At 39.5% G+C, this 27,685-nt stretch overlaps 1 protein-coding gene across 1 annotated transcript; it reads right to left on the bottom strand.

The window, feature by feature from the left end:
• Positions 1-263: 263 nt before the first annotated feature.
• LOC140462978 (plasmanylethanolamine desaturase 1-like) lies at positions 264-27,616 on the bottom strand. The gene is made up of 6 exons (XM_072556552.1): positions 27,414-27,616; positions 20,900-21,019; positions 17,206-17,297; positions 15,136-15,280; positions 4,871-5,083; positions 264-4,058 (listed from the first exon to the last, which is right to left on the bottom strand). Exons 1-6 carry the CDS (start codon positions 27,595-27,597, stop codon positions 3,937-3,939), a joined length of 876 nt encoding a protein of 291 aa, XP_072412653.1. The 5' UTR covers positions 27,598-27,616; the 3' UTR covers positions 264-3,936.
• Positions 27,617-27,685: the final 69 nt, after the last annotated feature.

Here is a 27,685-nt window from a genome sequence, read left to right as displayed (position 1 = left end):
ATACATTCTAATCATTTTCATGAACTGTGTTTCATAGCTTTAATTTTAGTCAGAGCTCATCTCTATTCTGTCTTATGCCACTGGTCTGAATCTATGCTTGTTGTCCCTACAGCCATGACAAACCATCTCTCTCCACAGAAGTTTCACCAGCATTCACCATGTTAGTATTAAAATCAAAACCCTTGCAAAAAGATTTTAAAAATATAAACAGCAACAACATCCCTCCTCTGATAAGGGAAAAGAAAAAATAAATCACTGGACAATTTACATTTGATCAATTTATTTTTCAATTTTATTTCACAAGTTATAAAATTACATGTTTTCCATACATGTCACATTTATAATTCCTACAAGCTAATGGTGAGCAGAATACACAAAATCAGGATTAGGTTTTGGTAGCCGAATAATGGAGCTGCTAGTTTTTGGAGGTTAGTTTATGGACACAAAGCTTCAGAACTTGGTGCTGAGTTAAAAGGAGTACAACCAGAGCTAGGAAACCAGAATTCTTCCAGTGATCAAGCTTAAAAAAAGAAGCCCAATGATCAGCTTTTTAACTGAATGTGACTTGCAGGGTTCGAAGTTTTGTTACAGCTCTAATTGAAAAATCAAAACATCAATTCAGCATTTTAAGTGAAATGCTTCTTTCAAAAGTATCCACAGATCCTGCACAGTCATGCTGATTTTCCATGTTCGTTGCACGAGCTCATGTTTCATGTGGTTAATTGGAAAAAAAAGGATCTGCCAGTACTGCTCGCACTGTACTTAGGTACAAGTGACTAAAGAAAAGTGATTTCAGATCAAATATTAAGTTCAGTGAAAGAACTCAAATCTAATATGTGCAAAAGTTAATTTTCAAATGGGTTTTGTTTGGTAGCCTTTAATATTGTGTAATTAAATGACCGTGAGCTTGCAAACTGTAAACAGTTATATTTAAATATATTACTGGTAACCATCATGCTCACTTGACAAGTGAATCTAAAAAAAACAAAAAACATGACTGACCAGGAATTTGTGGGGATTGGAATTAGAATATAGGATAAACAACATTAAAGTTTAGCTATTGAAGTAGTATTAAGCTTTGGAAGGATAGGCTAGTAAAACAAAAATCAGTTTTACTAGGCTAAATGCAAGCCCTGTTATTTTTGTAAAGTAAAAGCATTTCAATTTTAATGGAAGTAGGAATAGATGTTATAGCCAACACTGGCATTTTTAATGCTTTTTTCCCCCCAAAATAAAAAAATACATGTTCAACATCATACACCTGTATAGTACCTTTTACATAGAAAAACAGACCAAGGCCCTCAAGTCATGTTTGGGGGAGATGTTAACAGGGCTTATCCAAATGCTTGATGAAGGTAATGAGATGGATATGATGAAAGCTTCAAAAGGTTGGGGAGAAGGTACAGAGGAAGATATCAAGAAGGGAATGCCAGAGAACAGAGATCCAGATAGCTAAGGCAAAAATATTGGGGCAGAACACAAGTGTCAAGAGTAGAGTTCAGGAGAAAAGGTTTTTGGGGCTAGAAAAGGTTACAATAAAAGCCAAGAAAGGATTAAAAGAATAAGAATTTTAAATTTGAGGGTCTGGGACATAGCTGAGGGTGGCATGGCGGCTCACAGGACAAGGGACCCAGGTTCGATTCCCGCCTTGGGAGACTGTGTGGAGTTTGCATATTCTCCCTGTGTCTGCACAGATATCCTCTAGGTGCTCTGGTTTCCTCCCATAATCTAAAGATGTGCAGGGCAAGTGAAATGGCCATGCTAAAATTGCCCAGTGTTAGGTGCATTAGCCAGGGGTAAATATATAGGGTTGGAAATTGGGTTTGGGTGGGTTCTTCTTCAGAGGGGCTGTGGGGACTTGTTGGACCAAATGACCTGTTTCCATACTGTAGGGAATCTAATCTAATATGGAAATGATCGTTAAGCAGAATCTGATGGGAGATTAGATCAATTTCCACATAGCAGCACAGATAACTGACACTTCACATGCTTTCTGAACACACAACAAATCAAGTTACTGTCCTTGCAGAAAAAAAATTAAAGAATTCACTACTTAGCCATGCAATGCAAAAGTAATTAGGGGCATGCTGTATAAGATGTGGAGTATGGGTTTTTTTGGGTGACAGAAGGTAGCCAAAATGAAAGTCACACATGGAGGTTGAAGGGTCCCTTTGTGAATACAGAGTGAAGAAAACAAGGATCTTTAGCCAACAGTAATTTTAAAAAGAGGCAGAATAAAATAAATAGCTTGAAGCAAGACAAAAAGAGGAGACAGAAGTGTGATTTGAGAAAGGGACACTACCACAGGCATAGGAGTTGGGGGTAAGCAAAGTATGAAGATAGTGGAAGTTTTATCAAGAGGGAAATTTCAGTAAAATCCAAGATGTCAGGACAATTGTGTACAATATCATTGATATCAAGGGATCCATTGAGAGTGAATGGATAGTCTGGAGGTGAGCTTGTTGGTCTACTTGCAAGAGTTCAAAATGGTAATATTGGATATAGTGAGAAGGATAGCAATGTCAGAGAAAGGAGAAATTGTGCTGCTGCACATGAAGAGGGATGGCTCAGTGGTCCCTTCAGAAAATGCCAAAATAGACAGAGGCAAGCTGTTTGTCTGGAATTGTGGCAAGACAATAGGAAAGCAAAGTTACTAAAAAGATAGAAATAAAACGAGAGCGCACCTGGGGAGGGGAGGACAGGAGAGCAAGGCAATAAAATAGTATTTAGACAGAGATAATGAACTCAGGACAGAGCGAGCTGAAAAATTTTGTACATAGAGAATAAATATTAAATGCACAATCTGCAGTAAAGAGCCAAGAACTTAACGTTCTAAAAATGGGAATTCCCTTACTATGGTTTGTGTCTAGAATTTATGCACATTTGCTCATCCTGTTAGTGATATCATGATAACATCTCTAATGAGGCAGACTCCAAGTAGTCATTATAGAAGGCCTTGGCTTTATTTACAGTAGTTACACTATTTGAGTGATATTAAACTATACAGGCAATTGTCCAGTACAATGCAAATATTCCTTAGTTACATAACCTTAATTGACACATTTACAAATACTTGGAATGGCTCAATTTGTTATTTGGCAATTATAATTGAAGCCAGAAAACTACACAAAACTGAACAACAGGTACTGAAAAATCAATAAAAAGTTAAATTGCTCATTAAGTGCAAAGGAACTTATATTCCTAGGTCTTAAAACGCCTTAGAATCTGGTGTTGGAAATGCCTTTGGTTATAAACCTTTTTAAAAGCTTCCACAACAGATCTATATTGTAAGACACTAGACAGTGGAATGGAGACTTTAGAAATATTAGCATTGAGCCACTCTGCAAGAAGAGTGAAATTTGTCCTGTATTTAAAGCAGCTGTGGTAAAGAAACAGATCCAGGTCAAACTGCCTGACACTATATGCAAGCACTTGTAAAGTATGACTTCAAATTCAACAACAACTACTGTGCAGTTGTACATTTTAAATATGTATATACATTCAAAATAGTAAAAGTTAAATATTTCTGGCAAACAAGTTATTTTAAGGCCTTTTCATTATTATAGTACACAAAACAAGCAAGCACCATATGGACACTGCAACTTTGTCAGCAAGTCCATCCCTAAAAGAGATGCCAATATTTCCACGTGCACAATGGTGTCCATAAACATTTCTATTGACCTCAACGTCAAGTGCAACACACATGGTGTTCATAGTATTCTATGTGAATGTTAAACTTGAAAAAACGAATGGCTACAAAGGACTACTATTCAAATGTTTTCAAGTTCCACCAAACATCTTCAGTTGAGTCCTTTTTTTTTTAAAGCAGTAGAATGCGCTTCCAGGGTACATCATTTTCAAATTGCAGTCGTAGATTTGGCTGGTGCAATTAGTTGGCAAAAACGTAGTTTAAAAAGTCAAAAGATTGGCAAGATATTACTTTGTTTTCTGAGCCCACTTGAAATCATCTGTTCTGGGTTTATTTCCGGTTAATCCTTCAATAATGCCCTCTAGTGTTTTCCAGAATCCTATTCTCTCCAGGGGATAGTTCAGCCAACCTTAAAAAAAATATTAAAATATAAACATTATTCAACTCCATTTAAAAAAAAAATCTGGCAGAATATTATTAAATAGAACAATGATTACAAATACCCTTACTGCTATCTTGAGCTACTGAGGAATGTGGACATACAAACTTAGGTTTAGACAGTATTAATTTCATACTGGTTTACTGAAATATATCAAGCTACTGATGTATTTTACTCGTTAATCTGTATTTTCCCAACATTTCAGAAATTACAAATCATATCTTCAAGATCAGTCAGGCAACCTGTACTGAAGCTTCAAGCTATGTGGCCCTTTCCGTGAGCTATCCTCAGAAAAATTACAGTACTGAAAGAGGCCCATTCAGCCTAAATCCATTCTGACGAAGCAACTAGTCATTCATTCTAATCCTGCATTCAAACAGCTGGTCTGTAGCTTTGTTTTAGGTGCAGATTCTGGTTCCTTTCAAGACCCTAAGAGTTTCCACCTCAACCAATCTGGACAGTGAATTCCAAATACCCACGCTGGGTTTGAAAGAACTCCAACATTAATATGAATATTAACCCATTTAGTAGTGTTAGCTAAGGGGTAAATGTAGGGGTATGGGTGGGTTGCGCTTCGGCGGGGCGGTGTGGACTTGTTGGGCCGAAGGGCCTGTTTCCACACTAAGTAATCTAATCTAATCTAATCTAATCTTTTCTCCAGAAACCAGAGTTAGAAAAGTGATCCAGATTTTGATTCCATTGCTACGAATGTAGAAAGCAGTAAAGAGGTTAATTTTACATATATCGTATATACATGCAGCTGACGGATACCAATTGCTGACCTGTGGTAATGCAGAAGTAGGTTTCATGTGGAGACACGTGATGAATACGATGATGTTTGCGGGGTAGAATAATGTGCCAGTCCTGTAAAAAGCAGACCCATGATGGAAGTCCAAAATATGTGTGAGACCATTTGTGAATCTGATTGGTCAATGTGACAAATAATCCAACAGAGAAGACATAGCACTCCCAAGGATATAGATCATACATGGCTTCTGTAAACAAAGACATATTTTCATGAGATGTGAATGTACAGAAAGATAATGGATATCAAAGAAGAATGTTTTGAAATTGCACATACATTACACAACATGAAGACATTTTTAAAAACCATTTAGAAGTAAATGGTGATTTTAAGATGACTGTAAATCTTATCAAAAATCAGCACACCCTTAAGATTTGTAACCAATTTTATAACCATTGTCCTGAGCAAGGAGTGAAAAAGCCACTATTTGTACAAGGTGAATTTTCTTAGAGGTAAAAGGATACAAACTGATCAAAACATCCTCAACCTGCTTAAAAAATGATTAGTCAGAAAAAAAGCTTGCTTGCTATGAACATAAAATGAGATGGAGTTAATACGAAGACAAAACTGCAGAATTGCATACCTTGTATCCTTCTTTAAAAAAGATGTAATGATAAGCCTTGCAATTAGAGGCTAGTCAGTTTAACCTTGTTAGTGGAGAATTTTGAGAAGTGATCATTTTAAACAAAAACAATTAGACTATATTACTTAGTGTGGAAACAGTCCACACCAACTCTCCGAAGACAACCCACCCAGACCCATTCCCCTACTTTTACCCCTTCATCTAACACTACAGACAATTTAGCATGGCCAATTCAACTAACCTGCACATCTGTGGGAGGAAACCGGAGCACCCGTAGGAAACCCACGCAGACATGGGGAGAATGTGCCAGAGGCAGGAATTGAACCCAGGTCTCTGGTGCTGAGGGGCAGCAATGCTAACCACTGTGCCGCCCTGTGGTGTTATTTCAACAAGTGCAGATCAATTAGGGAATGTTACATGGACTTAAGGATAAATCATGACTGTGCTTGATATTTTGAGGTGGCAATCAAAGGGTCATGAAAGGTTGATATGGTACCTGTTCCAGAGGTGTATCGGAAGAGACTGAAAATACCTATAGATGGTCTTTAAAAAGTTGTTTGATAAAGTGGCACACAACAGACTTGAGCAAAACTTTGGCTCAAAAAAGGAAAAGGAGCAAAATGAATACAAAATTAACTCAATTGACAGGATGAAGAGAATTTACTGGTGAATGGTTGTTATTTTTGGGCTGCAATAGAGTTTATAGCAGAGCTCACCACAGGCTAGAATTAGTACTACTGCTCTTTTGGATATGTATTGATAACCTTTATGTTGGTGAACAGGGCATTATTATTTCAATACTTTTGGATAATACAAAACTTCATTCTCCTGGTTCACAATAATTCAATGGACTTCAAAAGGAAGTAGGCAAGAATGGGCAGATGAAATTTAATGCAAAGAACTGTGAAGTGATCTAGGTTAGTAGGAAGAATGAATACAGCTGATCTAAAGACATTGCAGGAGTAGAGTGTGTATGCTTGCAAAAATCAATTAGTTGTGTCAAGGTAAATGGAGAGAACAATTATTAAAAACTGCAGTATCGAGGGCTTCATTGAAAGTGTCAGACAGCAAAAAAAAAGTTATGTTAAGCCTGCTTAAAATACTGGTTTGGCCACTGAAAAAGTGCATCTAGTTCTGAGCACTAAATTTTAGTAAAGATGTGAACGCATTAAAAGAGGGTCCAGAAAAAAAAACTCAAGAATGATTCCAGAATAAGGTACTTAACTGTGGAAACTGGAAATGGTTCAGAAAAGATTCACAAGAATGTTGCCATGGTTGGACGGTTTGAGCTATAGGGAGAGGCTGAATAGGCTAGGGCGGTTTTCTCTGGAGTGTCAGAGGCTGAGTGGTGACCTTAGAGATTTATAAAATCATGAGAGGAATGGATAGAATAAGTAGACATGATCTTCTCCCCGAGTCCAGAACTGGAGGGCATAGGTTTAGGGCAATGGGGGAAAAAACGATATAAAAGTGACCTAAGGGGCAACTTTTTCATGCAGAGGGTGGTACATGTATGGAATGAACTGCCAGGAGGGAGTGGTGAAGGCTAGTACAATTACAATTACAACATTTAAAAGACATCTGGATGGGTATATGAGTAGGAAGAGTTTGGAGGAATATGGGCCAAGTGCTGGAAAATGGGATTAGATTAGGATATCTGGTCAGCATAGATGAGTTGGACCGAAGGGTCTGTTTCTATGCTGTATATCTCTATGATTCTAAGTTATAGATAGTTGAGATTTGATAGAAGTATTCAAAATCACAACTGGGAAGAGTGAATAGAAATAAACTATTTCCATTTATGAAAAGACTGAGAACCTGAGGGCAGACTTACGTCGCTGGCAAAGGAAGCAACAGCAACCTAACGGAGGGGAAAAAATTTCCAGTCTGCAGTTAAGACCTGGAATGCACTGACTGAAAATGTGGCACAGGCAGGTTCAATCGATTTTTCCGAAAGGGAATTGTTCAATCCCAAAAGAAAAACAAAATTACAGGTTACAGAACAGCAAAGGGACGATGGCTATCTGAAGGAGCAAACAGAAACAACAGACTGAACAGACTGCTGCTGTGCTGTAACCATGTTCATGCTTTGAAATCCACAAGTTGAGTTCCAAGTCAGCAGCCCAGGTATTTAAAAATCAGCTCGTGTTGATAAGATTTCAAATGCATATCCATCCAGTGTAAATTTCACTCCAAACTATGGCAGTAAACAAGCAGGCCAACTCAAAAGTTTGTAGAAATGGGGAGAAAATGTTCCTTGGTATATAACAGGCATTTTGAGGGACGACACATTTATTTCATTGCATCTATTCAAAACGGTTGACAACTCCTTTCTATACACTCTTCTGCTTAAGTTCATTCCTTGAACGAAGGCAGTCGCAACACCTTAAACCTGTAGTATCCTTCATCATGTCACATGCCCATTTTTACTCCTCACCTCTAATGCTGCACTCATTAAAACCAAATATATTCCATCTATCACCATCCTCTACTCTTGTTCTGTGCAATGTCTTTGGAATGGTTTGAAACAAGCTTTGGTTTTCTCAGTGCACAAATGTAAATAAAACCCATAAAGTCCATTCTGCATGGATGCTGTCAGTCGGGCAGAACCCAAGCTTGGGATTCTGTTTGAGTGCAAGAAAAAAATTTATTATTAAAAGCTATTTTATTTTGCTACTTACTGAACATTACTTGGCTAAGTCACCTCTGAAGAATAGATAATTCTAATACTTCCTCAACTCCCCTCTTCACTATCTACATATGCAAAGATATTAACTTCATCTACAGATTCTTCAGAGTCCTTCTCCACCTATGTCCCTCTCTACAGCCTCTATGCTCATGAACAACCTGTTCTATGAAACATTCATTTCAGCAGATGATATGGTCAGTCAAATCACCTGTGATTTCTGGAATTTTGAAACATTGTTCTGATCAGATCATCAATAAGCCCCAGTAGATACACCAGTTCCACATAATGGTCAAACAAAAACAAGATTCAAATATAAGTTCAATGTATATTTTTACATCCTTAAAAACAGTTGAGTTCTTGGTCATAGAAAACTTGCATCTGAAAATGGAATCCAAATGATGCTCACTTAATGTCATCAATAGATTCTCTATAACCATCAAGGGATGAGAATTCTTTTTGTCCTATTGAGCTTAATTCCAATTTATCGATATGATAAGACCTTGGTTACCCAGGGGTTTTCAAGAGTGTCGAGTCAGGGCAGAAACTCTGAAGGGTCTCAGATAAAGCAGTAACCTTTATGCTGAAAGTAAAAATGTGATCCCGTCACCATTCAAGATTAAAGAACAAAGCTTTGCACCATATATCCTAGATTACCATTTTAAATGAGTGAATAACTTGGTTTAAGATTAACTAAAAACCTTCAGGCAGCTTGTGTGCATTTCATACACAGCTTTTTAAAATATTGCTAAGTTTGCAGTTTCTGATGAATTACTGAAAAATGTATCAAAACTCGCAAGTGACATGTTAGAAAACTTCATGCATTAATACAAGTAAACAGATATTTGCATAGCCTTGAAACTCCCTATAACCCTGCAGGTGGTGCTCTGCGGTAATTTTTGGACAGTGAAATGAGAAAGCACAAGAGAATTTTTAAAATAACATCCGTTGTATTAAATTGAACAAACATTGAATTAAATGGGATGATATCAAAGTTCATTAATCAAGTACCAAACACTCCAGTGTCACACTGCCAATTGGTACAGTACTGATGGTATTTGAGCAATAATGTTGAACGGTAAATATAATTGTTATGGATTGAAAATAGGCAGAGTTTGACATCTGAATTTTAGGGCATGAAGGGGTACGGTTTTCTGACTTCTAATAATCAGAAGTTCTTGATGAGTTAATGATCTGATAGTTCTTCATAACCTTCTGAAAAAGTAGTACAGGAAGTTATTTTAAGAAGTTTTCAAAGAAAGTGCAGAATAATTCAGATTCTTGTTCACATTTCCCACTTAATCATACAGGCCAAAAGCTACAATGCATGATGACTAGGCACTTCTGTCTAGGGGTAGGTTAAAAATAGTACCTTTCACTGGCTGATGCAATAACAGAGATCCAGCTCTCAGCTGGGCAGTGGGACAGATTGGGGAAGCTGGCCATCCTCATTTCCTTTCATCTTGTAAAGAAAATTTATGAATTCACTGGAAAAATGTTGCATTGAGAAAATTGGATGTCGCAAAAGGAAACATCAATTTCATCAGCAATTAAATATGATGTTTATTCACTTCATAGTACTTCCTGGAGACTTTGAAGAAATTAAGTGATAGCAGTAAGTGAAAATTTGCTTTAAAAAAGGTAGAATGTTTAAGGCATTTATAGAAAGCTGATAATTTTATAAAATATGGACTATTCATTTCTGATTCCATCATCCAACTTAATACCAAAGACTTTCACGGGCTGAAGTGGTTTTAAAAAGAGATCAAAATCACTGACTTCAAGTAGCCATAGACATCAACTGATTCACACAAGTGACCAAGTTTCAGGAAACCAATGCAGATTAGACAAGAGGCAGCCAACCATAATTAAAACATTTTATCCAAAGGCAATGAAACCAAACAGTAACCCTACCCACCCCCCACCCCCCGTAGGTGTGAAATGCCCTTCATCTCAAATTGATTTATAGCTCAGAATGTTCAAATGTTAGAGATTGATTCATCCTACAATTAACAAGCCTAAAGATAGAACTTGCACAGAGATGGAATTTCCAAACAAGCTTGTACTTCAAGGAGCTGTTTTTGACAAACAGATGAAATGCCAGATGCAACACAGTGTGGCTGAAAACTCTCTCTGGAAGAGTTCCCATTGGCAATACTGATTGGAAAGAGGCATCAGGACACAGAACAACTAATATTTTGTTCTGAAGATCCCAGAAATAAATTAACCAACCTTGGTCTCAAGTTAAATTCTTACACCTCAAGGACACTCAAAAGACTCAACTGTATTTTATTTTATTGACTGAATGAGTGGGGTAATTCCACAAATGCTATATTGCTTGATCCAATGTTACCAGAGGTAAAAATGGCTCTTTCAATCAAAGATGAAATAGATTTTTCATAATTTGTGTATTAAAACAATTAAATACACATTGTTAAAAGGTATTGCTGCAGCCTTAAAAGCTATCAACATTTTGTTTTTACAACTAACTGCAGAGGCAACTTACTCCTCGTCATCAGCTTGTTTCAAAATCTATTTTTGTTTACTGCCAAGCACATAGGCATAATGACTTCATAGAAAGCTGGAAACTATAGGCCAGTTAGCATAATATCCATCATAGGGAATTGCTAGATTGCAGTATTAAAGCAGATTAAAGCAGGAGCAACATGATCAGGCAGTGAACATTCTTTTCTGAAAGGAAAATAGTTTAAACATTTATTAGCACTTTTTGAGGAAGTAAAAAGACATAAGGGGAGTATTGTAGACTGTATTAGGATTATGATAGAGCACATGATGTACAGGGCAATATATTAACATTGTTAAACAAGCAATATTTTATCAAACAGTAAATAAGGATTTTAAAAAGTTATTTTTGTTTAGTTAGCTTCACTGATTTTTTTTAAAAAACCTTGCATGACATGTAGCTGTTGCTGGCCGGGCCAATATTTATTCCCCATTCTTACTTGCTCTTGTGAAAGTGGTCATAGTGAGCAGTCGTCTTGATCCACTGCATCCATTTGATGTAGGTACACCCAAAGGCTGTTAGAGTTCCAGGATTTTAAACCAGCGACACTTAAGGAATGGTAATATATGTCTGAGAAATAGGAACTTGCAAGTGATGGCAATCTCATATGACTGTTTATTCTGGTCCTTTTCGATGGTAGTGGTTGTGGGTTTGGAAGGTGCAAGGTTGGGCGCCAGGGTGGATCGGTGATTAGCACTGCTGCCTCAGCACTAGCGACCAAAGTTCAATTCCAGCCCTGGGCAACTGTGTGTGGAGTTTGCACATTCTGCCTGTGTTTATGTGGGTTTCTGCATGGTGCACCGGTTTCCTCCCACAGACCAAAGATGGGCAGGTTAAGTGGATTGCCATGCTAAATTGTTCATAGTGTCCAGGAATTAGCAGGCTAGATAGATTAGCCATGGTAAATATATGAGGGTAGGATGCGGTTCAAAAGGCCAGTGCAGACTTGATGGACCAAATGGCCTCTTTCTGCACTTTTGGAATTCTGTGATTCTACAAGGAATATTGATGAATTTGTGTGGTGCTTCTTCTGGGTGGCACATGACTGCTGAGCATCTGTGGTGAAGAAATGGTCACTCCTGTGTGATATCAGAAAGCAATATGGAATTTAAGGTGACATGGTGGCTCAGTGATTAGCATTGCTGCCTCACAGCACCAGGGACCCAGGTTCGATTCTACCCTCGGGCAACTGGGTGTGAAGTTTGCATATTCTCACCATGTCTGTGTGGGTTTCCTCTGGGTGCTCCGGTTTCCTCCCAAAGTTCAAAGATGTGCGGTTTAGGTGAACTGACCATGCTAAATTGCCCAGTGTTCAAGGGTGTGTAGGTTAGGTACATTAGTCAGGGGGAAATGTAGAGTAATAGGTTAGGGAAATGGGTCTGGGTGGGTTACTCTTCAGAGGGTCAGTGTGGACTTATTGGGCCAAATGCTTTGTTTCCACACTGTTGGGATTCTATGGAAACACTGCAACAAGATCTCAGTTTGTTCATTCTTCTCACCTCCCTCCCCAAAATTAGTTTTTTTTTCCTGACTCAGTAATGGTCAATCTGTAGAAGTGTGCAAAAGACAGCTGTTGGTTTCTTACTGAAGCTTTCCCCCGATTGTTGAGTCTCTAATGGTCATGAGTTTGAACACTGACCTGAGTCAACCCCAGCTGGAATGGCCGACACTAGAATTAATGGGCCGACAAATGTTCCCTGCTGGAACAAACATCAGTGCTCTCCAGTGACAGCCAAATACCTTTAGCTATTATTGAAAATTAACAGCCTATGTTGTATAAAAATAAATTGGGAAAAATCCATCTCTAGTCCATTGCATCTCTTCATTATTTGTAAGTATTCTACTTGGTTAACACTGAACATATTGCCTCGGTGAATTCTGGCAAGAGATGAAAATCTCTTTTGCTGTCTGTCTGTCACACCTGCAGAACATATCCACAGCAGCTGAAAATGCCTAGCACACAAGGTTTAGGTAAAATTTTCCACACGAGTCTAAAGCAGAACTCAAAGATACAGAAAGAAAGACACACCTCTTCATGGGAACTTCATGGCACTGAAACATGAAAGTGGTTGAACAGCTTTGCATACCTAGTCTGAATAAACATATAAAAACATTTCAGAATCAGCTTTTTATATAGAATTATCTGTATTAAGAAAGGAAGGTGTGCTGTTTTGTCCCATCACCTGCAAGTCCATGGGATCAAGCCCATTCTGGGAATTTGAGCACAATCTAGCAACATTAGTGCAATATTGAGATGTCCACATCACACTTAGTTGGATATAAAAGTTGCCATGGCACACTACCGCATAACAGGAGCGCTCTATGACCTGTCCAACATCCATACATAATCAATCTGACTCAAAGTAGGAGATATTGCAGTAAAACTTTCAGGTAATATCAAATTGGAGTTATAGCGAAAGTAGACAATCCCATAAAAAGATAGAAAGGTAAAGAATTGGCAGGTTCATGGTAAATAAATTCCAGTCGTCATATCGAATTTTATCTTGAATAGGAATAACAATTACTCCATGCATGATAAAAAACTTAATGGAGCACAGAGAGAGAGATCCTGTTAAATGTATTAGGTTCTTAAAGCAGACTAAAATAAAAACAACTGCAAGATATTAGAAATCTGAAACAAAAACTGCTGGAGATACTCAGGTCTGTCCAAAACTGTGGGGAGAGAAAGAGAGTTAATGTTTTGAATTCAGTGACCCTTCTTCAGACCTGTTCTGAAGTTACCTCTTTCACTCTCCAGATGCTGCCAGACCCAAGTTCCTCCAGCAATTCCCATTTTGTCTCAAAATATTTTACTTTGTTCGATAATCCATGCTACAGTTTGAAGCACCAAAGAGAGCAAGCGAGTGATTTAAAGGAAATGAAAAGGTTGCAACAATCATGGAATATCAAGTTGTGGCTGTTTTCTTTTAGAGAGAAGGCCATGAGGAAAGCTGAAAGGAGATTTTTAAATATATGCAGGTTTGATAGATTTCTGCATAGCCATCTCAATTTTAGTCCAGAATCCTGGTTGTAAATACAAGGAATCAGATAAAAGAACATCAGACAAACTTCTCCGGTACAAAGAAAAATGTGAGAAAGTGAAATACATAAGCAATAACAAACTCTGTTCAACTGTTCAAAAATTAACAGATGATTTGCAGTTTGCTGAGAACCCTTCAGGATTTACACATTCCACAGCTAACAGTTTTTAAAGAGGGCCATGGACAAAATGTAATGATCAAAGTTTGGGAGAAGATTTGTAGCTCGGGTGCTCGTTGTTGTGGTTCTGTTCACTGAGTTGTTGCAACACAAATTCCCAGCAAACAGAACCACAACAAAAATGTCATGACATTACTGTACCAGCATCCATCCATCCATCTACATAGTTCATACTGAAGCACAATGTACTAATTTGAGCAATTGTGCTGAATCAAGAATAATCTGCATTAACATAATTGTCTCATTGAATACTAAATTTCTTGGAGTCTAAATGCAAGTCTAATCAGACACCGAACACGAATGTCAACAATTATACTTTTCCTTTCCCAATTTCCCCTCTGCCTTCCTCTCAGACAGCAACTGCATGCTGGAGGACTGGCGTGTATCAGCAAGTATCAGACTCACTATTTGACAGATTTCACAGCAAATGCTAACATAGTATCAGATAACATAGTATATCAGAGCAGGATGTAATTCTGTAGTCAGCTGAGTACTTACAGAAAAGGGCTACTGGATAGCACAACAAACTTCGTTTTAAGTTGCACACTCAAACCAGCAAAATTATACACCTAAAATTTCCAGAGGTTTAGGGTAATATTATGACGTCCAAGTAGTCAATTGATGGTGCAAGTGAGAAGACAGTCTGCCAACAAGCTTTATTTCAGGCAAAGTTGCATTTATTTAAATAATCTATGCTATATATAAAGTTTAACAGTGATACATATACCCTCCACATTTTGTTTCTATTACTTTGTGCGTTTTTACATCAATTATGTGGACCTCTTGATCAACTAGCACACTCCTGGTCCTAGCAAAATGTTTGCTGTAATTCCGATTGGCAACTCTTGTCAATTCAAACATCATGTGTCCACACAACTCACCTGCCTCCACCCCACCCCTTTTATCTGCAGCTCCCTTACAGCCAACCCCAGTCCTGAAAAAGGGTTACACCCACAAGTTCTCCACTTCCTGATGCTGCCTGACTTGCTGCGTTCCTCATGCTTGTCTATCTTGGATTCCAGCATCTGCAGTTTTTGTCTCTAACGAAATTGGTTAACTCAGCATGATCCTGGGACAGAAACCCAGGACTTTGTTTTGATTGGCTCATTTGCTCCCTAGATAAATCCACTCAGTTGGGGAAGCTTTTAAGAGGGATGAAATATTGTGATTAATCCCACAGTTCTTTGACAATCAGTGCATTTGAAAAATTCATGCACTCAATCAACATACCTGGAGATACAGTTAAAAACGTGTATGCCATGTTAGCCAGGGGGATCACAGTAAGCATGCAATTATCGCCATTTGTTTCAATGAAGTCATGCCTTGTTATAGCAGTAGGATCAATGTGATGTTCTCTGAATGGTCTGATGAAAGCCTGAAAAAAAGGAGGGAAATATAACTGCAGAAACACAAACTTTGCATAGTAACTTGAGAACATTTTTGCTGTAAAGGTGCACCTACATTATAATATCACCACTTTAACAGTGCATAGTCTCAGTATGATAAAAGTACACAACACGTAAATAAATGCCTGGATTGTTTGATCAGAATAACGGTGAGGCTTTATGGCTATCTTGAGTAAAGCAGATAAGAATTTTCAGAGCACATCCTGCCATGGCTCAAGGCAATGGCTCGCCAATACCTTTTTACAGGCAGATAAGGTTGTACAACAAAAGCTGGCTGTACCAGCAAATGTCCACATTCTAGGAACAAATAAAATTGTAGAATTACAAGTTCCAGGTATTTGTACTTATTTACTATTGACAATTTGCTTCAGAATTGAATTGTTAGCAGAATTTAGCTTTTCATCATCTATAAATAAACATCAAGACTGAGGATGTCAGTGCAATTTGGCATCAGCATTCATGTGCCAAGTCTAACTTTGCCAAAATCAATATAGAGTTAGCTTTGTCACCTAGATTTATTATTTCCAGTGAATTATGAAGGCAACTTTCAAAGGCTGGGAAGTAGCAGGGAAAGATTTGTTTGATGCACATTTACCCACAGCGAAGAGCCAAGGATTCTTAAAATGGATCACAAAAATACACTAAATTACTACAACAACTGCCAGAAATAACTGGTGGATGTGCCCAATGCAGACTCTAAAGTACCACCCTAAAGCAATATCAAGAGAACACTGCAATTGAGCAGTGTGGCCAGCTGATGATCAAACCAAGGTAGAGGTACACTTTGAATGGCAAACATATAAACACATCAATAACCATATGAACAAGTAGTTAAGGAGTCAGACCCGCCACTTCCTGGTACACAACTCAAATGGGTGTTTAATTGCAAATGTGAATGCATTTCACAACAGAGAAATAAAACTAGCCAGAGATTTTACAGAAACAAGGTAGGCAGTTTGCAGGTTATGGACAAAACACCCATAGCGGCAGTGGGGAGATTGGAGGTGGGAGGGTGTTTGGGAGAATTGGAAGAGTTGGGAAGAGATAGTCAAAAAGGAGCACATTCACAGAACTTAAGACTTTGCGAACTGTTAAAAACAGCCTGGGATAAAACATTGGAGAAAGTTATTGGTATAGTTGATCAAGGTTGCGCGTTGATATGCAAACAAAGACATGAATTTGGAAAGATAAGGGAAACAGGAGACAGTGTCAATGAGACTGATCAGGTGGAAAAAGCGCAAGATGAAGATGTTGGAACTTTGGATAAGATTCTTTAAAAAAAGGAGCAATTTAGGAAACAGGATTAAAGTCAGGTGTAGGAAGTAAGCAAAACATGGAAAAGAAAAATTAACAGAGGAGACAGGCCAGTTGCAATGGGGCAAGGCAGAAAGTTGAAAAGCTTGAACTTGAACTCTGTTTTGTTACTAAGACACTGAATCTGAATGGCGATTTGCTAATCAGAACATGAGACTACACATCTTGGTCAGCCTCAGTGAGCACCTGGGAAGGAAAACGATGATGATCAGGAAAACGCAGGCAGAGGTTTTAAAAGAACTACTTAAGATATTAGTTTTCCCAATTTTTAAATTCGGTTGCATCACAGCATTTCAATTAGGCCGTTTACTACACAAAAATTGATGGGAGAACTCTGATTTAGTCATCAAGATTGAGGCTCTGTTCTATTCCCTCTACTACTCTCCCAGTTTTGAAGTCTTCATGCGCTTCCTCACCCTAGTAAATTATAATGGGAGAAGAGCATAATGTAATTCACAAGTTATAAACAGAAAAGAAAGAAAGGTATTGCAGATCACAAAAACAAATTGAACATTAATACATACACTGGTTTTTTCATTTGATTGACGAAAATCAGAAAAATATAAGTTTGGATATATACCTTGCCAAGTATAGGCAGGTCAACAGAACCCCACGTGTCTGCTCCCCAGTGGACTAATCCTGATGCAAAATCAGCAGTAACCATCCCTGCAACTGGATTAAAACAATTTCAAACATGAGTCCGCTATACAAAAACTTACAAGATGTATACACCTTAAGTGTTTAAGGATTATTAACATATTCTTCAAATAAAAATCTATCCAAAAGCTGTGTATTTTATAATTAATAATTTACAGTAATGAACTCCTGTTTAACAACTTGTATTTACATAACACTTAAAATGTAGAAAAATATTGCGAAGTACTTATCAAAAGGATACAAAACAAAGGTTATTCATGAGAAAAGCATGATTAAAAAAAAGAGTTAAAAGTCAGGTGTGGATTTCTTCACCAATCCTCTGCTCAGAGATTTAGGGAGAGCACTCCAGAGCTTAGGATTCAAACAACTGATGACATGTTTGTCAATGATAGAGTGAAGGAAGTCAGCAACGTGCATGTCAGTGTAAGTTGGAAAAATGACAAGTTGTCAGCAATGTGGCAGACCTGCAGATGGCAATGCCATGAAATAATTTAACTTTAAAAATAGAAGAAACAATTTTAGAGAAATAGTAGAGGACTATGTGGAGGAATGAGGTAGTTAAATGATTAAAGGCAGGACAAGTTGAAAATTGTTCATTTGAGTATTTTAGGATAGAGGGATAGAAAAAGGAGATTATATTAAACTTGTGTGAAATGCTCATTTAGCCTCAGCTGGCATAACCTAACCTACACATCCTGAACATTATGGGCAATTTAGCATGGATAATTCACCTAACCTGCATATCTTTGGATGTGGGAACAAGCCGCAGCACCTGGAGGAAACCCACGCAGACACGGGGAGAATGCGCAAACTCCACACAGACAGTTGCCTGAGGCGGGAATTGAACCCGGGTCTCTGGCACTGTGAGGCAGCAGTGCTAACCACTAGCTCTAAAGGTAGAAGATAGAGGGTGGTGGTGGAGGGTTTGCCTTTCAAACTGAAGGCCTGTGACCAGTGGTGTACCATAAGGATCAGAGCTGATGCACTGCTTTTCATCATTAACATAAGGATTTGGATGTGAGCATAAGAGGTATCGTTAATAAGTTTGCAGATGGCACCATAATTGGAACTGTAGTGGACAAAGAAGGTTACTTCAGAGTACGGGATCTTGATCAGATGGGCCAATGGGACAAGGAGTGGCAGATGGAGTTTAATTTAGATAAGTGAGAGATGCTGCATTTTGGAAAGGCAAATTAGGGCAGGACTTATACACTTAACGGTAAGGTCCTCGAGAGTGTTGCTGAACAAAGAGACATTGAGTGCACATTTATAGTTCCTTGAAAATGGAGTCGCAGGTAGATAGGATAGTGAAGGCTGCATTTGGTATGCTTTCCTTTATTGGTCAGAGCATTGAGTATAGGAGTTGGGAGGTCATGTGGCTGAACAGGACATTGGTCAGGCCACTGTTGGAATATTGTGTGCAATTCTGGTCTCCTTCCTATCAGAAAGATATTGTGAAACTTGAAAGGGTCCAGAAAAGATTTACAAGGATGTTACCAGAGTTGGAGGATTTGAGTTCTAGGGAGAGGCTGAACAGGCTGGGGCAGTTTTCCCTGGAGCATCAGAAGCTGAGGGGTGACCTTATAGAGGTTTATAAAATCATGAGGAGCATGGATGGGTCTTTTCCCTGGGGTAGGGGAGTGCAGAACTAGATATCATTGGTTTCAGGTGAGAGGGGAAAGATTTAGAAGGGACCGAAAGGGCAACATTTTCATGCAGAGTGCAATGAGCTGCCAGAGGAAGTAGTGGAGGCTGATATAAATACAACATTGGATTGCTACATTACTGTGTTTTTGTAGCTATTAGAGAGACTTGGTTAGGAGAAGGACAAGTCTGGGAGTTTAACATTACAGGATTTAGATAATTCAGGTAAGAGAGAGGAATGTAAAATTGGGTTGTCGTGTTATGATTAGGGGAATATCACAGCTGTACTGAGGAAGGACACCTTGGAGGGTTCATCCAGTGAGGACATATAGGTAGAACTGAACATTACGAAGCGTGCAATCACTGATGCAGTTGCACCACACACCTTCCAACTGCCAACATGACAGAGGGGAACAGATGTGTGGACAGATTATGGAAAAAAAAAATCTAAAAACAGTAGGTTTGTTATGATGGGTGATTTTAACTTCCCCTACATTAACTGGGACTCAGTTCCAGAAGCTGGGGATGGATTTCTTAGGTATGTCCAGGAGGGTTTCTTGGAATGATCCTGTCTGTCTACTTAATACAAATAGTCCAGATCGGGAAGGAGCCATATGAGACCTGGTATTGGGGAAGGAGCCAAAGATGATCAAAGATTCAGTGATGGAGTATTTCAGGAACACCTAAAGTTCTAAGTTACTTATGAATAGGATAAAAGTCTCTTCAGGTGAAAGAATTAAACTGGGGAAAGGCTAACTACCACAATATTACACAGAAACTGAGGAATGGAGATTCACGGTATCCACGTGTAGGAATGTTTTAAAGGCCAGGTAATTAGAGTGCGGGATCAGCATGTTCCTGTGAAATGAAGAATAAAGATGGCAAGATTCAGAAACCTTGGATGATGCAAAATTGAGAATTTAGTCAAAAAGAACAAAAGCATATGTAAAGTTTAGGAAACTGAAGTCAGAGGGAGCCCTCAAAAATGTAAAGAAAGCAGGAAAGAATTTAAACAATGAATTAGGAGAGCTAAAAGGGACTATGAAATGTCTTTGGCAAATAGCAAAACGAAAATCCCAAGGCATTTTCTATGTACATAAGGAGCAAGAGAATAGCTGGTGAAAGGGTAGGGCCACTCAGGGACAAAAAAGGAGCCAGAGGAAGTGGGTGAGGTCCTTAATAAATGATTTGCATTGATATTCATTGGAATGTATAAAGCTATTTGACCAGATTTGGGGTGGCTCTTAAATTTTACCACACAGTCTCCAGACTTGTTTCTTGTGCCCAGTCCTTAGGTCAATGCCAAGTGGTTTGTCTTTTCAGGGGAGACAATGGCCTAGTTGTATTATTGCTGGACTGTTAATCCTGAGACCCAGATTAGAATTCAATTTTAAAAGTTCTGGAATTAAGAGTCTAACGATGACCATGAATCCATTGCCGATTGTCTTAAAAACCCATGTGGTTCACTAACCATCTTTAGGAAGGAAACTGCCATCCTTCCCTGGTCTGGCCTACATGCGACTCCAGACCCATTGCTGCGTTTGTCTAGAACCAGAGGATGCAATCTCAGAGGAAATTAGAACGGAGGTGAGGAGGAATTTCTTCTCCGAGGATAGTGTTTGTGGAATTCTTTACTGCAGAACATTGAAGAAACTGGGACATTAAGTATATTTAAGACCGAGATAGATCTTTAATCAGTAAGGAATTAAGGGAGAAGGGAGGAAGGGTTTGAGGACTATCAGATCAGCCATAATCTTAATGAATGGTGGAGCAAACTCAATGGGCCAAAAGGCCTACTTCTGCTCCTGTTTCTTGTGACCTTAGAGGGGCAGAGGTGGGCAACGTTATGGAGGCAGGAGGATGCGATCACTTATGGCATGTAAAGCTCAATTTGGGATCAAATAGGATGGAATTTTGGGCTACATTTCTATTGCAGAGTACATTAAACATTTACTTGCGAAGCGTCTACTTACTAATTCCAATAAGGATCAAATGGATGTGGTCCCAGCTGAAATTCATCACCAGATGATAGAAATTGCAGTTCATGAGGGCAACGTTTAGAATAACACATACCCATTCTTGAAATCGTTTAACTGTGGGAGAAGAAAAGAGAATTATTTAAGTTTTAACTGAGCAAAGAATGCAAAACTTATTCAAAATCTTTATCAATGGTTTTAAGTCTGCCTTCTCAGTACAAACCTAGCTTGCCATTTATTCTATAATCTGAAAATTGTCCCAGTCTGTACATCAGAACCTGAATTCTGATCCTGTCAGCTATCCCAGACATGGAACGAAAACCTTGCTCTGTGTAGTGTGCAACAACGACATCACATTTGGAAAAAAAAAGCATTCACACACAGGCATCTTCTGGCTCACTTATCAGAAAAAAGGTGGTGAAAGAACTGACTCCATATGGATGGCTTAATCATAAAAACTAAAATTGTTGACCATTACATAGAGTCCCATTCAGCAATAAAGAAAGTGTCTGCTTACCCAAATCGATCATCAGTGCATAAATCCCAATCAGGGAAATTGGATGATGCCATACAGAAATTAAACACCATCCTTGATAAATCATTGTCCTGTAACCCAAGGGAAACAAGTCAATTCTCCTTGGTGATTTCAAGGCCAGAATTGGCCTAGAAAAGCAACTTGGACACAATGTAGGGAAAGCAAACTGCAAGGGTCATCATTCTGCGATGTTAGAACACCCTCGCTCCAGACAGTGGCACCTGCTTGGCAACATCATCTGAGCATGGGACTCCAAGGTCTTTAAATTCACTCTCAGAATGGGGCCATTGCTGACTGGGCCTGCATTCATGGCACATTCCTAGTTGCCCTGAGGGGTAGTGGTAGTGAGTTGCCTTCTTGAACTGCTGCATTCTCACTTGTCTGTGCTATGACAGGAACTGACAAATGCTGCACTAGTCACCAGCTACTGTAGTCTACTATCTCTATCACCCTGCCAACCTTGAAATTGTTGTGCCAACAGGTAATTCAATAGTAACAGACTCAAAGTAAACCTAGTTGGTTCAGTGCCTCATAGCTAACGTGGCAATGCTCAATGAACAGAAACAGTCTGTGTTAAATCCCTATGTAGTACCTGCAAAGAGATTGTCTACAAGGAAACACCAAGACTCATTTGATAAAAACAATTAGGAGCTAGTAAAATTGCAAGTGCAATGTATTCCTGAACCTGAAACTTGACAAATGCTCAAGGGAAAGAAAACAATCTAAAGACAAATGACGGCTGAGGTCCAACAAAAACAAGCGTGATCCAAGAACAGGTGGTGATAGAGAAAGGGCAAAAAACACACAGCTCACTGATAGCCTTGACATGCATGGATCCTTCAGCCCAGTCACAGCCCATCTATGGGCAAGCAACCAAGGACATACCCAACTAACAATGGAGCAACATGCATGAAGTTCAGAAAGAGTGAGCACTTATTGGAAGGAGCAAATGATGGTCTTACTAACAGCATGCTACTCATCATCATCTCCACACTACAGGTCGAAAAGGCCACCCGATAACTGGGAACCAACAAGGCCACTTGCACAGACAAAATTCCTGCCAAGAGATAACAATTTGTGACAATTTTTTCAGAAAGGAAGCAAGATTCAATTGTAGGAACTACAGGGGAATTCCCCTTACTGTTTGCCGCAGGAAGGTCACTGTCAAAATGCTTCTCAATCACCCCCTCCTATTAGCTGAACAACGTCCACCAGAGTTGAATTGAGAATTTTGTTCATCAAGGGGCATTTGTCAGGATGTTCACAAAACAAATTCAAGCACAGAAAGCAGTAGTAATTGCTAGATATGGCATGTTTTAATCCCCAAAGGCCTTCAACTCTCAACTGGGAGGGACTATGCATTCTGTTCAAATTTGGTTGCCTGCAAAAATTAGTCATCTGCTGCATGATTGCATGCAAGTAGTGATCTTCATGAACAATGTGCACAAACCGGTGTCAAATAATACTTTGTCATCATTAAAATATTCTTATTCATCTTCTTTGCCATAACACCCATCCCATATCCATGAATCTTCCTATTATTATGGGCCTAATCTACAGGATGTGGGAATCTATTCAATCTGCACCACCTCCACTCTACAATTAACACCACCACAACCTCCACTGAGCTCCTTTACATAGACTCTTATGTTCATAGTGACTAGGCTCCAAACTACCATCACTGTATTCACAAGAGAAATGGGCCTTGGGTTAAACATCCAGAAGAAAACAGAAGGCCGTCTACCAGTCGTTCCTGCCACACAATGTCACTGGTCAGTATGGAACATTTTCCATACTTTATTAGCCTTCTCTCAGTGAGGGCAGAAAGCAATTCAACACCACAAGAAGCTTGACACCAACCAGGACAAAATCAGCCCGCTTGATCGACACAATATCCACAAGTATCCATTCCCTCCACCACTGACATTCAGAAGCAGCAGTGTGTATGTACTACCTACAAGGTGCACTGCAGAAACTCAGATTCTCAGACAGCACCTTCCATATTCACAATCACTTCGATTTAGTAGGTCGAGGGCAGCAGATATATGGGAACACCACCACCTTCAAATTCCCCTCCAAGCCACTCACCATGCTGGCTTGGAAATATATTGCCATTCTTTCACGGTCGCTGAGTCAAAATCCTGGAATTCCCTGCCTAACAGCATTGTGGGCCAACCCACAGCAGCTCAAGAAGGCAGCTCACCTTCTCAAGGGCAACTAGGTTTGGGCAATAGATGCTGGCAGCCAGCAATGCCCACATCCCACAAGTGAATTTTTTTAAAAACTAAATCAGTGTCCGGAGAAGACTTGTGATGATGTTGCTACTTTAACAAGGTTAATTGTGTTTTTCCTCCCAGAAAGGTTGTAAAAGCAGCGATTCCAAGAAGTCTGGCTTGGGTGGGTTTTAGGGCTAGTTTGACTGTAGGTAACAGATACTGCCTCAGGAAAACAGCTTTCAAGTTTTTAAAGGAAACACTTATACAATGAAAGGGGAATAGCCAGTTCTCCCAGCTCAGCTTTACTCTGGTTTGGTTTTAGCAGTTCACAGAAAGCAGGCAGTCAGTTTGAGGCTGCTAGTCCAAGAAACAGCTACATGGAAGAAGGTTTCCACGCTGAGTCCCTCTTTTCTCTCAAGACCCTGCATCTGATTTTACCTTTTGTGCCAAGGGGTGTTTATGGAGAGTGTTGCAAGTATTTCCAGCAGATGGAGAACAAGTGCAAACAATGGAAGGGGCACATGAAAACAACAGCATGCTACCTACCCGGCTTGAGTGAACACTATTTATCCCCCAACCTCAGATCCAGCAGCGTTTACAGATCCAGCATTGGACCATTTCGTCACCTCAAGATCCACACCAGAGCGGCAAAAAGCAATCAATCAATTTCAAAGAATATCTGAGAAGAATATTCTGAAGTACAGTATGAAATTAAGTATTTTATCTGTCTATAGAGTATTTTGGCATAACAATCTTTCAGATAAGCAAGTAGTGCGCTTGTGAATCCTCTCAATTCTTTCGGCAAGCTCTGGAAACTGAATATTAAGGAAAATACTAGTTTCTCAACATTGAGCAACCAAGGCAGAATTAAAATAGTGGCGCTAATTAAAGTATTAGTTTTGGGATATGCTATGAAACTTTGGAAAGGATTTTCTGTTTAAAATGTGGCTAGTACATACCAGTTTGTGTTTTGATATTCAGACTCCAATGTTACATGTGACTAAGCTCCAGTGAATTCCAGGAAGGCCGAGAAGAAACTCAAGAACACAGTGCAATCCAGCATAATCCACTAACACCAATAGTGTTCACACAGTGGACACTGACACATTCCTTTATCAAATGTTCCTTATGCTAAAGCTCTCAATAATTTATGACACTTACTGTCAGTTTTTACTGCAGATGGCCATCAGATGAACAATTGTCAAATCAAGTGAATATGAATATCAGGTGATAACAATACCTATTAGTTAGCCAACATCTCATTTGACAAGTCATAACTTTAAAATATTTAGATATATTCACAATTTAAGGGATCAAAATATTGAAAAACCAAATCTACGGACAATACAAAATTTAGCTAATTCCAAGGAAGATTGTGACAGAGTAAAAGACATTGTTAGCAAAATTCAGAATGGATGTATAAATGGGAAATTGCAAGATGTTGCATCTTTGTGTGAGAAATAAGATGAGCCTTGAGAACATAGAGTTTGAAATTGGGGTACAGATTCATAAATTGTTTAAAACGGTAACATAACTCAAAGCCATAAAACAATGCAAATAAGGAGCTGGAACTGATCAAAGGAATGAGATTCAAAGCAGACATGTTAAACTTACATAAAGTCTTGGCTAGCCCACAGCTCTGGTTTTCAGCATACAAAAAGGTACAATATAAATTGAAAGCCTCCTTAACTGTGAATAAGAGTTGAATGAATATTTATAATTCTAAAGTATGAAAATAGAGGCAAGTTTGGCATTATCCTTGAGCTCCAAATATTTGTGCTAATATGTATTTATTCTTAAATTATTGGGTAATTCCAGCAGATCTGGAGTGGCATTCAGGGTAGATGTGGCAAGGTTGGCAGAATTAATTTCCTAAAAAGAATACTTTTGAACCTATGAGGTTCACAAATGTGAATCCATGTTCTCAGGCTGGCCTTTGGATTACTAGCCCAGTGACATTATCACTGTAGCATCATCTCCAACGTGGCCATAAAAAATATCCACAGCACTAAAAAGTGTATGGTGATCTCCCCAAGTGTCCTGTCAGACATTTCTCTCTCAGCCAACATCACTAAAACAGATCATTTGGTCATTTTGTCAGAACCACATGCAGGACCCAACTGTGCTTCTTAAAACAGTGATTACACTTCAAACATGTTTTGTTTACTGGATGTAAATGATTTTGCCCTATCTGGAGGTCATGCAAAAAGCCATATAAAATGAAGGTGTGTGTTCAGTATTAAAGAGGAGGTCAGGAATCATAGCACTGTAATCACTCAAAAAAGGTTGCAATCTCTTGCACAGCAAGCTAGTCACCTTTCTATATAGAAATTTGTGGCTAATAACCTAGTCCACTGGAATTTATTTTGCTGTCATTTAGTGGTAATTCTTTGAAAAAAATTGGAATCCTAACTTTGCAGTGGCTTAGTGGTTAGCACTGCTGCCTCACAGCACCAGGGACCTGAGTTTGATTCCAGTCTCAGGTGACTGTCAGCGTGGAATTTGCACATTCCCCCCATGTGTCCGTGGGTCTCCTCTGGCTTCCTCCCACAATCTAGGTGAATTGGCTATGCTAAGTTGCCCATAGTATTCAGGGATGTGTAAGTTAGGTGCATTAGTCAGGGGTAAATATAGAGTAATAGGGGATGGGTCTGCATTGGTTACTCTTCAGCGGGTCAGTGGAGCCAAATGGCCTGTTTCCACACTGTAGGTATTCTATGAAACCTGTTAGACTAATAGACCTATTTCCCCTTTCTTAAAATGATTGAAGAATTGTGAATGTCACAACCTAGAAACAAATCAAATCAATTTGGGTTTGTGAATATTCATTTTAAAAGACAGGAATGGAAATTGCTTGGTGCTAGGAGTTTCTCATATTTTAAATGAAAATGTGGTATAGTTGCTTCACCCATGAACAGGCTTGACTAACTTACTTGTGGATGATTTCTCTCTCATCCACTTGAAGCCAGCTTTTCCCAAACCCAAGAGTTTAGGTCACTGTTTCATCTTTCTCAGGGAAAGAAAATCTTCCTTGCCTTTTCAACTCTAAAGTATGAGCTCAGCACAACACAGGTCACCACCCAGGTTGTAATCACCTAATTCTACACAGCCTGTAGATTAAATCGAGAACACTTTTGGATAGAGCAGTCTCAAGAGCAGCCTGATCCAGATCTTAAACAAACAAACACAAACAGTGTTGCAATCATAAGACAGTTAAATGGAAACTGGAACCTCAACCTTATTATTCCACCCTCAACATCTACGGTATTCTCATCTTGGAACAGTTTCTACCTCGTCCACAAGAGGGAAGATCAGGTCACCCCCACTTTTCCCAACCCTTTATACTAGCCACGATCGGTGCAAACTTGATGGACCGAATGGCCTAATGCTGCTCCTATATCATGGTCTTATAGAAAGTCACAGTTTTCCATCAGCTTTAGGTGGAAGTCTCATTGCGGCTTTAAATGTGAGACTGCTTCCCCCACCCACTCACTCACTGTGGGTTTCCCATGACCAGAGCGATTCGTTGCACCAGTGGATCGCCCCAGTTGCAGTAGCTTCAGGAAGTCAGCTCATTCGCCGAACCATCAGCTCCCCCTCTCCCCTGCAGTCCCATTGACACCCCGTTTCCCGGACATGACGGTAATCACTGCCACCCAAAAGAGCACCGGTGAGACCGTGGTAGAAGTGCTGGCCGAGGAGACGGTGTTTGAGGCGGCTGGGAGGGAACCTCTCATTCCACCTCCCATTGCTGTCTTACCGGGAGAGTACAGCTGCGCCAGCTCCTTGGCGCCGGGATGTTGAGGGCCCCATCGGGGTGTGGCCGGATCGCCGCCCTCCTGCCAAGTGACCTGACCCGGGCTGTTAGCGGCAGCCGCGGCCCCTGGCCCGGTGCTGGACCCAGACTCAGGTTCAGGCTCGCTCCAGGTCGACACACTCGCCATCTTCCTGTAGCCCAGCACGCTCCTGTGACTCAGCCAATCACAGGCAGACATCCGCCCTGGGACGTCACAAAGCCCACCAGCACCACCA

This window comes from Chiloscyllium punctatum, chromosome 37 (assembly GCF_047496795.1).
Source record: "Chiloscyllium punctatum isolate Juve2018m chromosome 37, sChiPun1.3, whole genome shotgun sequence".
NCBI classification, from domain to species: domain Eukaryota; kingdom Metazoa; phylum Chordata; class Chondrichthyes; order Orectolobiformes; family Hemiscylliidae; genus Chiloscyllium; species Chiloscyllium punctatum.
The sequence above is the reverse complement of the archived record's forward strand: the minus strand, read 5'-3'. Positions and strand labels throughout refer to the sequence as shown.

Coding starts and splice junctions, on each gene's coding strand:
- LOC140462978 (XM_072556552.1), bottom strand. CDS start 27,597: ATGGCGAGTGTGTCGACCTGGAGCGAGCCTGAACCTGAGTCTGGGTCC. Junction 17,298..20,899: donor TTTGATCCTTATTGGAATTA/GTAAGTAGACGC, acceptor GTTTTAATCCAG/TTGCAGGGATGGTTACTGCT. Junction 15,281..17,205: donor ACCTGCCTATACTTGGCAAG/GTATATATCCAA, acceptor CCTTTTTTTCAG/GCTTTCATCAGACCATTCAG.